The sequence below is a fragment of the Pan paniscus genome, chromosome 4, assembly GCF_029289425.2.
Source record: "Pan paniscus chromosome 4, NHGRI_mPanPan1-v2.0_pri, whole genome shotgun sequence".
Classification (NCBI taxonomy): domain Eukaryota; kingdom Metazoa; phylum Chordata; class Mammalia; order Primates; family Hominidae; genus Pan; species Pan paniscus.
This window is the reverse complement of record NC_073253.2, coordinates 17,829,259-17,844,778: the sequence shown is the minus strand read 5'-3', so window position 1 is coordinate 17,844,778 and position 15,520 is coordinate 17,829,259. Positions and strand designations below refer to the sequence as shown.

At 42.6% G+C, this 15,520-nt stretch overlaps 1 protein-coding gene across 1 annotated transcript; it reads left to right on the top strand.

Annotated features, from left to right (window-relative positions):
* The first annotated feature begins 7,799 nt into the window (after positions 1 to 7,799).
* On the top strand, positions 7,800 to 8,969 carry LOC117980226 (histone H3.Y). Its single transcript, XM_034959758.3, has one exon. It carries the CDS (start codon positions 8,433 to 8,435, stop codon positions 8,841 to 8,843), a length of 411 nt encoding a protein of 136 aa, XP_034815649.1. The 5' UTR covers positions 7,800 to 8,432; the 3' UTR covers positions 8,844 to 8,969.
* The last annotated feature ends 6,551 nt before the right edge of the window (positions 8,970 to 15,520 follow it).

The following is a 15,520-nucleotide window of genomic DNA, read 5'->3' as shown; positions in this document are numbered from 1 at the left end:
AAAAAAAAAAAAAAAAAAAAAAAAAAAAAAAAAAAAAATACAAAAATTAGCCGGGCATGGTGGCGCATGCCTATAATCCCAGCTACTCGAGAGGCTGAGGTAGGAGAATCGCTTGAACCTAGGAGGTGGAGGTTGCGGTGAGCCAAGATCGCACCATTGCACTCCAGCCTGGGCAACAAGAGTGAAACTCTGTCTCAAAAAAAAAGTGAAAAATCAACATCTCTTTTGACATTTCTCTGAGTAGTGAGGTCACAGGGCAAACTGCGGAGAAAATAAAAAGATCTGTGCTTTCCTCACTTCAAAGTATTCTATAAAATGATAGTAACCCAAGCAGAATAACACTGGCTTAAAAACAGACACTTAGACCACTGGAACAGAATAGAGGCCACAGAAGTCAATCCAGACATGTACGGCCTACGGAGTTTACACAAAGGTGACAACAACAATGGAGAAATGACTGTCTTTTCAATCAATGGTGACAGGAAAACTAGATATCCACATGCAAAATAATCAAATTACACCGTTTTCTCTTAGCATATACAAAAATACACTAAAATCTCTTTCAAACTTCAGAGCAGGACCCTCAACTATGACCCTACTACAAGAAACGTAGGGAAAAACATCCCCAACGCTGGTTAGGCCAGTGATCTTTTAGATATAACCCAAAAACACAGACAACGAAAGCAAAGTAGACAAAAGGAATTACATCTAACAAGTTTCTGCACAACAAAGGAAACAATCATCAGAGTGAAGAGAAAACCAGCAGAATGGAACAAAATATTTGCACACCATATATCTGATAGGAATAAATTTCCAAAATACCTAAGAAACTCAAACAACTCAATAGGAAGAAAACAAAAATCCAAAATAAAAATAACCAAAAGACCTAAAGAGACATTTATTTAAAAAAAGACAGAAAGGTATGGCCAGTGGGTGTATGGAAAAATGCTCCACATCACTAACCATCACAGAAATGCAAACTACAACCAAAATAAAATATTACATCACACCCATTAGAATAACTGTTATGAAAATGTCAAGAGATAACAACTGTAGATGAAGATGCGAAGAAAAGGGAAACCGCTTGCCCTGTTGGTGAGAATGCAAATTAGTACAACCACTACAGAAACTAGTATGGCAGTTCCTCCAAAAACTAAAAATAGAGCTACGATATGTTCCACCAATGCCACACTGCTAAATATATATCCAGAGGAAATAAAATTAGTATACTGAAGAGCTATCTGTATGCTCATGTCTATTGCAGCAGTATTTACAATAGCTAAGATATAAAATCAACATAAGTGTCCAAAAAAAGATGATTGGATAAAGAAGATGTGATATGTATACACAACAAAATACATCTCCAGGTTCATCTATGTGTTCTTATATTTTAAGGCTACTTAAGGAATAGCCTAAAAAAATAAGGACACATAGAAGAACCTGGAGATCCTTATGCTATGTTATGCTATGTGAAATACGCAAGGCATAGAAAGACAAATACTACTTGACCTCAATCTTACGTAGAATCTAAAAAAGTTGATCTTATAGAAGTAGACAGTAGCATGATAGTTACCATGGGTTGGGGTGGCAGGGGTGGGGTATTTGAGGAGACAGTCAAAATATACAAAATTTCAGTCACGTGGGAGGAATAAGTTCAAGAGATCTATTTTACAGCGTGGTGACTCCACCTAACAATATACCGTGCTCTTGAAAAATGCTAGGAGTGAATGTGAAGTGTTCTTAACAAAACTACAATAACTATGTAAAAATTAGCTAGATTTTGACATTGTAAAATGTATATAATACATCATGTTGTACCTAACAAGTATATACAATATGAAATGTCAGTAGACAAGATTTACCAATAAATAAATACAGAGATCCATGGTTGGAAGGGGTTGGTGTTGAAAGAAGGAATAGAGAAGCTAGAGACAAAAGATTTTTAGAGAAGTGAAACTATTTCATAGGACACTATGGTTGCGGATGCCTGTCATGATGCATCTGTCCAAACCCATAGAATGTACAACAAAAACATAGTGAACCCTAATGTAAGCTACAGACTTTGAGTGATAATAATAGGTCAATGTGGGTTCAATGATTGTAACTCACATACAATCTGGGATAGAGAGTTGATACCGGAGGGAGGCTATGCCTATGTGGGGGAAAGGATATAGGGGAACTCTCTAATTTTTGCCCGATTTTGCATAAAACTAAAACTTTTCTATAAATTGAGCACAAAATTCTTAGCTAGAGCCATCAGGCAAGAGGAAGAAATAAAAGGTATTAACATTGGAAAAGAGCTAGTCAGACTATCTCTGTTGCCTGGTGATCTGATGGTATACACAGCAAACCTTAAACACTCCTACAAAAGACAGCCAGACCTTATAGGTAAATTCAGTAAAATCTCAGGTTACAAAAGTCATGCACACAAATTAATAGCATGCTATACACCAACAACAACCAAGATGAGAATTAAATCAAAACCTCAATCCCTCTTACAGTAGCTACATATGTATATGGGAATATACTTTAAAAAGAAAGTGAAAGATCCCAACAAGGAGAACTACAAGGCACTGCTGAAAGAAGTAATAGATGGTACAAACGAGCAGAAATACTTTCCATGCCCGTGGATTAGAAAAAACAGTATTGTTAAAAAAAAAAAAAAAAAAAAAAAAAAAAAAAACCATGCAGCCCAAAGCAAACTACAGATTCGATGCAATTTCTTCCCAAAAAACAATGTCATTTTATGCAGAGTTAGAAAAAAAAAATTCTAAAATTCATATGGAACCAAAAACAGCTAGGATAGCCAAGCCATCCTAAGGAAAAGGAATAAATATGGAGGCATCACATTACCGGACTTCAAAGTATCCCAAAAGGCTATGCCAAACAATGTGGTATTGGCATAAAAGTAGATCCACAGACCAATGAAACAAAATAGAGAAAACAAAAATAAAGCCAACTGATTTTGACAAAGCATACAGAAACATCGACTGGGGAAATAACACCCTATTGAATAAATGGTGATGGGAACATTGAATAGCCACACACAGAAGAAGGAAACTGGATCCCTATCTTTCATCATACACAAAAATTTACTTAAGGTGACTTCAAGACTTAAATCTAGGTCCTGAAACAATAAAAACTCTAGAAGAAAACCAGGAAAACTCTTCTAGACATTGGCCTAGGCAAAGAACTTATAACAAAGACCCCAAAAGCAAATTCAAAAAAAGCAAAAATAAATCAGTGGGAGCTAATGAAAAGAAAAACCTTCTCCAAAGCAAAATAAATCATCAGAGTAAACAAACAACCTACAGAATGGGAGAAACTATTTGCAAATTATGCCTCTGGCAAAGGACTGATAGATCCAGAATCTACAAGAAATTGAAACAAATCAAAGAAAACACAAATAATCCCATTAAAAAGTGAGCAAACAACATGCATAGACATTTCTCAAAAGAAGACACACAAATAACTAATAAACAGGGGAAAATGCTTCACATCTCTAATTATCAGGGAAATGCAAATTAAAGCCACAATGAAAAACAGCTGAGTTTCTCACCCACCTTACCCCAGCGAGAATGGCCATTATTCAATAGTCAAAGAACAGCAGGTGTTGGCGTAAATGTGGTGAAAAGGAAACGTTTAGGCATTGCTGGTGGAATGTAAATTAGTACAACCTCTGCAGAAAACAGTGTAGAGATTTCACAAGGAACTCAAAGTAGATCTACCATTCCATCCAGCAATCCCACTACTGGGTACACACCTAAAAAAAAGGAGTCATTATATCAAAGAAACCTGCACACATATTTTTATCACAGCACAATTCACAATTGCAAAGATATAAAATCAACCTAAGTGCCCATCAACTGACGAGTGGGCCCCAAGATGGCCAATCGGAAGCAGCTTTGGTCTGTGGCACTCACAGAGAGGAAGAGAGGCGAGTGAATGCAGCACCTTTAACTGAAATATCCACGTACTCACATTGAGACTACGTAGGAAAACAACCTGAGCCATGGAGAATGAAGAAAAGCAGGATGGGCCGGGCGCGGTGGCCCACGCCTCTAATCCCAGCACTTTGGGAGGCCGAGGCGGGCGGATCACGAGGTCAGGAGATCGAGACCATCCTTGCTAACACGATGAAGCCCCATCTCTACTAAAAAATAGAAAAAATTAGCCGGGCGTGGTGACGGGCGCCTGTAGTCCCAGCTACTCGGAAGGCTGAGGCAGGAGAATGGCGTGAACCTGGGAGGCGGAGCTTGCAGTGAGCCGAGATTGCGCCACTGCACTCCAGCCTGGGCGACAGAGGGAGACTCCGTCCCAAAAAAAAAAAAAAAGAAAGAAACCAGCCAATGCCCATCAATCAGGTCGATAAAGAAAATGTTTATATATATGTATATACACCACTGAATACAACTCAGCCAAAAATAGGAAAGAAAAAGAAAAAGAAAAACAGGGTGGAGAAACGGTCCACCCTGGAGCAACACAGAGCCAAGGGAACCCGCACCCCCGGTGGAGGGAAGCAGTGAGTGATTGCGTGCCCCCGGGAAACCACACTTCTCCCGTGGATCTTTGCAATCTGTGGATCAGGAGGTCCCCTTATAGGCCCGTGTCTCCAGCGCCTTGGATCTGATGCACACAGCTGTGTGGAGTCTCCACAGAGCAGCTGCTCGAACATGTACAGAGACCCAGGAGCTTTACATATTCTGGCCTCGGGATCCCTGGCAAGGGCATCTGCAGCTCAGGCAAGGCAGAAGGTCTGTGCATAACCCTAGGAAGGGGGCTAAATCCTGGGGGCTGAGCAGCTTCAATCTGCAGGCCCCACTTACATGGCAACTCACAAGATAGGATCCACTGGCTTGGAATTCTAGCCAGCCACAAGAAACAAGGTGGAGCCTGCCTGAGACAGGACAGAGACCCCAGGAAAGGGCCAAGCTGCTATCTATGCTGTTTGGTCAACTCGGCTGTTTCGGTCTGTGGGCTTTGGAGAGTCCAAATGGTCGGGATGAGGTAGGGTACCCCCAGCACAGCACAGCTGCTTTCCCAGAATGTGGCCAGACTGCTTCTTTAAGCAGGACCCCAATCCACTGCTCCTTGTGGGGTGGGTCCTCCCAGCCAGGGCCTCCAGCCATACCTGCCTCTGTTCTACAGCTGGCAGAGTTCTAATTTCTCCCTGAGTCTAAGTGCCCATGGGGTAGGGCATGCTGCCACCATGACTGTTCAGGCATCTCAGCTGGTCCAGCCTGTGGGCCTTGGAGAGCCTTAATGGATCAGGAGCTGAAGGGATCCCCAATACAGCACAGCTGCTCCACCAAAAAGCAGTTAGATTGCTTAAGTATGTCCCTGATACTATTCCCCTCAACTGCATGAGATTTTCCCAAGCACTGTAACCAGCCACCTCCTACATATACATTCAAGCCAGTAACAAGTTTAGTACCCTCCTGGGACAAAGTTTCCAGAGGAAGAAGCAAGATGCCATCTGTGCTGTTTTGCAGTTTTCAAGGGTGATAATTCCAAGTATGGGAAAAACCCAGGTGACTACAATCTGGAGCAGACACCCAGCAAACTGCAGCAGCCCTACAGAAGAGTGGCCAGAGTGTTTAAAAAAAAAAAAAAAAACAGCAAACAACAACCACAACAAAACCAAAACCCCCATCTAAAGGTCAGCAACCTCAAAGCTTAAAGCTAGATAAACCCACAAAGATAAGAAAGAATTTGACAATGCTTTTTATTTTCTCTTACATTTCTTTCAGATGAAATTAAGCTTCAGAGAATAACATCTCCTATCACATTCATATCACATTTTTGCATATCTAACTTGATTTTTTTCTCCTGAACTTTACTAAGTGATGTTGATATTCATCAGTTTCAATTCTGAGAAAAAAAAGAAATTCATGTTGCCTCTTTTAATTCTTAAAAAAAAAAGAAAAGAAAGAATTAGCACAAAAAAACCCTGAAAACTCAAAAACCCAGAGTGCCCCTTTTCCTCCAAATGACCACAACACCTCTCCACCAAGGGCTCAGAAATGGGCTGAGATCGAGACCATCCTGGCTAACATGGTGAAACCCTGCCTCTACTAAAAATACAAAAAATTAGCCAGGCGTAGTGGCAGGCACCTGTGGTCCCAGCTATTAGGGAGGCTGAGGCAGGAGAATGGCGTGAACCCGGGAGGTGGAGCTTGCAGTGAGCCAAGATCGTGCCACTGCACTCCAGCCTGGGTGACAGAGTGAGACTCCATCTCAAAAAAAAAAAAAAAAACAACCAATGCCCATCATCGGGTTGATACAGAAAATGTTATATATATATATATATATATAAATGTTATATAGATGTGTATGTGTGTGTGTGTGTGTATAGATATACCACTGAATACAACTCAGCCAAATATAGGAAAGAAATAATGGTATTCCCAGCAACCTGGATGGAATTGGAGACCATTACTTTAAGTGAAGTAACTCAAGAATGGAAAATCAAACATCATATGTTCTCACTTATAAACAGGAGCTAAGCTATGACAACACAAAAACATAAGAATGTTACAGTGGACCTTGTGGAACTTAGATGGAAGGGTGGAAAGGGGTGAGGAATAAAAGACTACACATTGGGTACAGTGTACACTGCTCAGGTGATGGGCACACCAAAATTTCAGAAATCACCATTAAATCACTTATCCGTGTAACCAAGCACCACCTGCTCCCCAAAAACTATTGAAATAATAATAAAACAAAAGAAAACAAACAAAAAGAAAACAGGAACATATACACCATGGACTGCTACTCAGCCATAAACAGGAATGAAACTATGTCATTTCAGCAACTTGGATGGAACTGGAGGCCATTATTCTCCGTAAAGTAACTCAGCAATCTACAAGCAAATAGTGCACCATCTCACCTAGAAGTGAAAGCTAAGCTATGGGTCCACAAAAGCATGCAGTGTAGTATACTAAACATTAGAGACTCAGAAGTGGGGAAGGTGAGAGGAGGGTGATGGAGGAAGAAACTGCCTGTTGAGTAAAATGTAAACTGAGTGATAAGTGCACTAAAATCCCAGACTTCAGCACTATACAATTCATCTACGGAACGAAAGACAACTTGTACTCCTAGAGCTATTGAAACACATTTTAAAAAATTTAACAACAAAATAATAATAAGCTCGAATCTTAAAACACTAATACGAACTTATTTTGTAAGTACTGATAACATGGAAACTATTGTTCTGTGTGCCATACCTACATTGAATTGGGCACTAATTTCTACTATAGGTATCACAAAAGTCTTTTAGCAGTACATTTGAATAGAATTCACAACTACACAATTTATCCATGGAACCTGAAACCACAGGTACCCCTACAAATATTGAAATAACAAAATATATTCAATGTTTTCTTAGCTCTGCTGTGACCTCGGGTCAGCAGGTCAGTGAGGTCAAAGCTGGCTTCTCAGGACCTCGTGGCATTCCCATCATGGGCAACGGCAGGATAGCTCAGCTCAGGTGTCCCTTCCACCTTCATAGGGGAAAAGGAGCTTGAGGGGGCTGAGGGGGAGAACCAGCGACAGTCACGTGATTCTTTTCTCAGGAAAGCTTTGGCTTATCCGGAGCCAAACCTGCTGGAGGGTACGAGATTTTCACGAGTGTCACTTTTGGGGAGAAAATGTCAGAGGAGAATCCCTGACAGAGAAGTGACCATTTCAAATTTTTCAAATTTCCATAGCCCCCCGCCCGCCCCGCTCCCGGAACACTTCATTCTCAAAGGAACTGATAAAATCTCATGATCTCATGCATTGGTGTTTTGAAGCAGATGTGCAAGTTGGCTAACTTTCGACTTTATTAAAAAAAATTTTTCACTGTCAATATTTCCATGATGATGGAGAAATATAAGCTTTCAGACTCTCTTTCACACCTAGAACTTTAGGTGACCCACCCACCTACCATCCCTCCCACAAGGCGCACTCCAGAAGGTTCGTTCTCCACTGGGTGTGTGCAGAACCCGGGGACTTGATTGGGTTTTCACAGCCCTGATTAGGTTGAGGATCTAGTGAAGCAGGAAGTACAATGGAAGGGAGCTGGGTGGGTCTAATCCAATCATCCGAGCTCCTTATAAGACGCAGGGTTTTACTGAGACCACAGAGATCTCCAGTCAGAAAGAGACTGCCTGCGAGGGAGATTCCTGGCTGCTGCTTTGTAGACCAAGGAAACCCAGGACCCTCCGGGAAGACTAAGCAGCACGGCCTCCGACCCACAGACCTGAGAGCTGGTAAGTGTGGGGCTGGGTTGGCAGGGGCTAAGTGTGTGGGAGAGTCATGCGCATGGATCTCAACTCACAGGCTCTCTGAATCCTGTCCACAGCACCACTGCCCTCGCTCTCTGACGCCAGCACCGCCTGCAGCCGGCCAGGCTCAGCCCAAGGACAGGGGAGAGGCTAAGGCCCCGCGACATGGCGCGCACCAAGCAGACCGCCCGCAAAGCCACCGCCTGGCAGGCCCCCAGGAAGCCCCTGGCCACCAAAGCCGCCGGAAAAAGGGCGCCGCCTACAGGAGGGATCAAGAAGCCTCACCGCTACAAGCCTGGCACCCTGGCACTGCGGGAAATCAGAAAGTACCAGAAGTCCACGCAGCTGCTCCTGCGCAAGCTGCCCTTCCAGCGCCTGGTGCGCGAGATCGCCCAGGCCATCAGCCCGGACCTGCGCTTCCAGAGTGCGGCCATTGGCGCCCTGCAGGAGGCCAGCGAGGCCTACCTGGTGCAGCTCTTTGAAGACACCAACCTGTGTGCCATCCATGCCAGGCGCGTCACAATTATGCCCCGAGACATGCAACTGGCCCGCCGCCTCCGCAGAGAGGGTCCTTAAGAGCCCAAAGGTAGCTAAGCATAGGATTGGGAGTGGAAACAGGCAGAAATCAGGTCTTGGTGGTGTTTCTGTGTGCTTTTGTTTGTTAATGTCTTATCTACCTTGAGGGTCATAAGGCACTAGTGTCAGGTGGGAATGTTTCAGTGAGCGAGTTTCAGCACTTCAGCTCTACATCAATTTTCAAGAAACCTGTTCATTTTCACTGGACTATGCCTGTGTTTAGACTACTTCAAACCAAATAAATCTCTTCCTGATGGCAACTCAGTGATGTTTGTTTAACTTGATCAGTAGATGAGATCCACACTTCGACTTTTCCTGTATGCAGCTCTGTGTTTGCAATGTTCCCTGTGTCGTGGGCTGTTTCTACTAGTTTGCTATGAACACACATTCAACTCCACTTTCTAAAATACGAATAGACTGTATCCACAAGTCACTTCACATTATGGGAGGCAGTGTGGGTGTGTTCGTCGGTAGGAAAGGGAAAGAGGCAGCCTTGAGAAGTCTGATACCGTCCATCTCTGGCAGTTCAGCGTCCTAGAATATGGTCGTATCCACGGCCATGACTGGAGTGACCCAGGTCTTGGTAGGGGAGGTAGTAGGAGAGGCCTTGGAAGTGTATGAGACGTGGGGAGACACGCCCCCGCTGCAGCCCAACCATTTGAGGCAGGCTGTCTGCAAGTTCAAGTTTAAGGGCCACTTTTTATTATTATTATTATTACTTTTTTTATTATTTTATTTTATTTTATTTTTTTGAGATGGAGTCTCACTGTCTCCCAGGCTGGAGTGCAGTGGCGCGATCTCAGCTCACTGCAAGCTCCGCCTCCCGGGTTCACGCCATTCTCCTGCCTCAGGCTCCTGAGTAGCTGGGACTACAGGCGCCCGCCACCATGCACAGCTAATTTTTGTATTTTTAGTAGAGACAGGGTTTCACCATGTTAGCCAAGATGATCTCGATCTCCTGACCTCGTGATCTGCCCACCTTGGCTTCCCAAAGTGCTGGGATTACAGGCGTGAGCCACCATGCTCAACCAATTTTTTTCTTTTTTTGAGATGGACTCTCGCTCTGTCGCCAGGCTGGAGTGCAGTGGCGCGATCTCGGCTCACTGCAATCTCTGACTCCCTGGTTCAAGCGATTCTCCTGCCTCAGCCTCCCGAGTAGCTGGGACTACAGCCACGCGCCACCATGCACAGCTAATTTTTGTACTTTTAGTAGAGACGGGGTTTCACCATGTTGGCCAAGATTGTCTCGATCTCCTGACCTCGTGATCTGCCTACCTCGGCCTCCCAAAGTACTGGGATTACAGAGGGCCACATTTTTAACAAGTACCAAAAAATCATGTGATTTTAGACTCAAGGCCAGAAAAGAAATCCTGGGGGGAAACGTACTTGTTCCATGTTCCCTATGACAGAAGACTTTGTGTGCCAGAGCTTCAATGTCTCAATCTACCCTGAATTTACCCACAATTTTAATATCTTCCTCAAACTCTTAAATTGGCCACACCTGGATGAAGGAGGCAACCTATTTCATAATCACTTTGACTAAATATTTGGATCGTTTCTGACATCTGAGTTTTTTCTACATCCTCCTATTTGGAAGAATAAACTTGTATGGGCCTTTTGCACCCTCTGGACAGCAAACTGCTTTGAAAGAGAAACCACTTCCAAGAGACTATGGTGATTTCACATTGAAGACAGAAGTTGCTCTGCCTTAGCAGAGCAGAAACTTTGCTTTTTCTGGGTTTTATTTTCTTATCATGATCAGTTACTAGTTCATATTTTCTGTTGAATTTTTTTAAAGGCATTATTGATGAGATTATGGCTTTCTCACAAAAAATATTACTTTGGTGAAAGTGGATTGAAATTAACAGAACTTAAATTTTTCAATGCTTTTCAAGTACAAGAGTTGAACATGGCATGGTAGGTGAGGGAGTAGGAGGTAGATTTTGACACACACGATTTTTTCAATTTAGATGATTTCAAATGTTTTGTTTTTATCCAAACTACAGAAGATTTTAATGAGTTGTCAATTCAAAGGTCATTACAAAAAAAAAAATCTGAAGCTAAATCACAATGTAATTTTTGAATTACGATCTCAAAAAATTTGAATAACTGGATGGCATTGCTGTGACAAAACAAGGTTTTTCAGCTCTTTCATCTTTAAAAACAAAAACCTGATGCGGAATCATCTCGTTTTACCAAACACTAGTATGCTCCCTTGAATATGTGCCTAAGAAAAATGAATTAAAAACAAAAAAACTTCATCTACCTCATTAATAGGTTCATATAAAAGAAAATATTTTCTTATAAAATAGACTGCTAGATATTCCTATACTCGGCACTAACTCGAAATTATATGACGTGTCTCCAATATTCATGATAGTTATTAAACTATTACAAAGATCTGACTCCATTCATTTTGTGAGAGCATGGCCCCCTTCTCCGCCATATATGAAAGTTACCACTCTACTTTGTATCCTTCTTCATAGAAAACATAACACCATCAAATTATTATTTAAACTTGTCTAATTGGGGTACAAGTTTGTTTAGTTGTACTTTTGAAGATCAGACCCTAGATACTACACACTTGGAAACAGTGCAGCTAGATTGTTTAAACTTTATTTGGGCACAGACTAAGTACTTTTGGGGGGCAAAGGCAGGCAGGGCGGATGTTAAGGTTATTCCAGAGTGATCCTAAATTATTGAAAATAACTGTGAAGTTGTAGGCCATATGCGGTGGGTCACACCTGTAATCCCAGCACTTTGAGAGGCGAGGCGGGTGGATCTCTTGAAGTCAGGGGTTCAAGACCAGCTTAGCCAACATGGTGAAACTCCATCTCTACTAAAAATACAAAAATTAGCCAGTGTGGTGGCACATGCCTGTAATCCCAGCTACTCTGGAGGCTGAGGCAGGAGAATTGTTTGAACCTGGAAGGCAGAGGTTGCAGTGAACCAAGATCATGCCACTGTATGCCAGCCTGGGCAACCGAGCAAGTCTCCATCAAAAAAAAAAAAAGAAAAGAAAAAGAAAGGAGGGAAGGAAGGGAAGGGGAGGGGAGGGGAAGGGAGGGGGAGGGGAGAAGAAGGGAGGGGGAGGGGAGAGGAAGGGGGAGGGGAGGGAAGGGGAGGGGAAGGGAAGGGAAAAAGGAAGGAAAGAAAGAAGGAAAGACAGAAGAAAGGAAAGAAAGAAAGAAAGAAAGAAAGAAAGAAAGAAAGAAAGAAAGAAAGAAAGAAAGAAAGAAAGAAAAGGAAAGAAAGAAAGAAAGAAAGAAAAGGAAAGAAAGAAAGAAAGGAAAGAAAGAGAAAGAAGCTGTGAAGTGCAGTCCCTTCATTTGTTAGTCATCTCCTCACTACCTCACCAGTTCCAACCAGAGGCCACATTTTTCTAGGCAGTCTCCAAATGCACATTATGAGATAGACTTTAATAATGGCAGTGAAGCTCCAGGAAAACTTACTTTGTTATTAACATGTAATACAACCAGCCATGAAAGCTGTCAAAGATTTTTCCTGGAAAGATATCACTTTCTACAAATTTTCTTCTTGAGAACTGTGGCTATATGATATTACATATTGAGAAGATTTAGAATGTGTAGGGGCACTGAACCTTCTCAGCAAATCCATTTTTCCTCTTTGAAAAAACAACACTGTGTTTCTGCTCCTGAACTGACCTGACCTCTGAGACCTTGATGGGATCTTGTTTCTGTCTTCAGCAGTTCAGCTTTACTCAGACCACGAAAAGCATTGAGTTCTACGTGGGGCCAGAAAAACATTCTAACCCTGTGTGTCCAATCACTACTCTCACTGCTATCTGTAGATTTTTGTCCCACCTCAGGTTGCTTGGGCAAGGTTCTCTTTACTTCTAGTGTTCAGAGAGCACTAGGCCTGCCACATCTGCCAGAACACAGCTTCCAAGACTCCCCAGTGCCATGGAAAAAGGAATGAGCTGACAGCAGTATAAAGCCTGGGTGATATTGAGACCCTTGGATCTTCCTTATTTTGGTTGCTCAAGCACTTTAATTTCTGAGAGAGCCTCCCAACTCCATGAGTTCTTCCAAGAATCTGTACCCTCCATATCCCTCCCTTAGACCCAGTAGTCTAACTTGTTATATGCCTTTACAAGGAAGTTGGTAAAATAAAATGAAAGCTATGTAATGTCAAAATATGGTGGTGTGAAACAGAATTTCCCCATCCTTGTTAAAGTTTAAAAGTTTCTGTAATACTCACCCAATCAAAGATAGGTTCTATGTACCATAAGTACCATTTTAAGAGCAAAAGCTAAGTTTAAAAATAAACAAAGTAACAGTTTTGAGGGGGTCTATTTGGCTTCAGGAAAAAATAATTGATGTTACTCTCTGTTCAATATTAGAACTGAACTGGAAGGGGTTTTAGATCCTTTTTGCTCATATTCTGTGATTTAGGGGGCACAGGGCAAAGGTAAACAGGCTGAACTAGCACCGTCAATATCTGCGAGTTGTGCTGGGAATGTTCACAATGATTTGATAATAAATCTCAGGTCTTTATTTTATGATGGAAAAGTCTTCTTTGCCATAATAAAGGTAAAGTAGAGTATGTACAAGGAGACTATGGGATAACTTTATAACTCCTGATGAACCTACTTTGTTCCATATCTCAATAATTTATTTTTTATGTTGCTGTACTCAGGTTCGATTCTATGAGCAGATTGCTTCTAGAACGCATAAAATCAAGAATACTCTGTAACAGTGTTTTAAACTAAATTTGGGTGCCTATAGAAGCACTGGTAATATTACCACGTGAAGCAAACCTGCAGGATCAATAGGCTCTCTCTATATGTGTCTTTTAAACTGTGGATGATCATTACAAATGGGTGTTCACAGACAGGTGGTTTTTGGAATCTGTTTCTCTCTCTCTAGTCTTATAAGATTCTCCTATACTATGTTAATTTCCAATAATGTAGACAATCAACTTGCTGACATAAAGCAAAGTAGGGAGGAATACCTATGAGAACAGTCAAATAAGAGAAAATAATGCTTTGTGATTTTGTTTTTATTTCCTCAGGTTGGAAACAGTTCAATGATGACCCAAAAAAATCCATAAAAGTATTTAAAATACATACAAGGACAACAATTGCAGTGCTCCTGCTCAGACACAGCCTTCAGGGCAGAAGAACACAAGAGAAAAGTCTCTGCAGGCTTCATTTATTGATACCAGACATAATCATAAAAGCTAAGACACAGCAACTCCAGGCTTCAGTATAAAACCATACAAGTCCCCTGGAAGAGATTTCCCTCTCTGAAAGCATCTCCCTGCCCACAAAAAACTCAAGGCCCATGTACCCATCTTCTTCCAACTAGGCAGACCCAGAAAAATGCCTCTATATGCCCTAGGAAGCCCAAATATTGAGTCGAAGTGATTATGAAACAAGCCACTGTCTTCATCTAGGGAAGGCCAATGTCAGAGTTTGAGAAAGACATTAAAGTCGTGGGTAAATCCAGGGTGGACTGAGATGCAGAAGCTCCAGCAAACACAGTCCTGTCATTGGAAGACGAATGCAATACTTATTCCTGCACAAACAGACCTTTCCCTCTGGCCTTGGGCCTAAAAGAACATATTTTTTTTTTTTTTTGTAGTTGCTATTGGGGAAGAGGCCCTTGGGCTTTAACCTGTGAACAGCCTCACTTAAATGCTTGGGATGCAGCGGGGGCATTTCTCCCCCATCTCACACATGTCCAGGGCCTCTTGCACCACCTCTCCAACCAAGACCTTGGCTATTCCAGCCATGGCAATGGCCGCGTTCTCAGACACCGATCTGCCAGTGATAGCCCGCATCAGACCCGCAATGCGTGCTTTTGGGAAAGCTGACCGGCGACACACTTTGTAGCGGGCCAGCTGCTCCTCAGACATGGCAGAAAGCAGGGTTGTCATCCTCTGAGCCTCCTCTTCATCCACGGTGGGCTTCCTCTCCTTCTTTCCTTTGGTATCTGTTTTCCATTTTTTGGCTGCAGGAGGAGCTGAGGCTGAGGCTTCTTTGTCACCTGCTCTGAGAACCAAGATGTCCTGACTCCTGAGCTCACCTTCCTGATCCCTGGGTTCTTCCAAGTTCCTGTCTAGGTCCTCTGGGATTCCATCCTTGTTGCTGCCCTTCAGACCTCGGGGCATGGTGAACATCTCAGCAGACACACCTGTTTGTCTGCCTGTCACCATGGGCTAGATGCAGATCTAGTCCATGGCAGCGCTGTAGAGGCAGAAGTTCCAGCTAAGGTGGTTTGATTATGGATCTGCAATGAGAACCTTTCAAAGATTTTAGCTACTGTGTTTCTTCTGAGCCATAGTTCAGCCACAACTAGGCACAGCTCCCTGCCTCCCCCTCCCCCATACAAAAATACACACTGGTTTTTCTGACTTCCACAATGTGAAGAAACTTGCGTATGGAGAGTATATTAGTTTTAGATCAATGCATAATAAATTCTCACTCCTAGAGGTGTCACTCAGGTGTGGGCTGTGGGGATCTCTGGATCTGCACAGCCACCGCTGGGGACTCTCCAGTGGGGAAAAATTTCTCTCTGCCTGGAGATCTCTGTGATCTTAGGGAGGTTCAGTTCCTTATAAAGAGCTCAGATCATTGGATCAGGCCCAGCACTTAATGTCCATTGGTTCAGGGTATCCCTAATCTAATCAGGGATTTGTGGGCTCATCAATTC

Excerpts from the sequence above, each read along its gene's own strand:
- LOC117980226 (XM_034959758.3), top strand. The coding sequence starts at position 8,433 with ATGGCGCGCACCAAGCAGACCGCCCGCAAAGCCACCGCCTGGCAGGCC.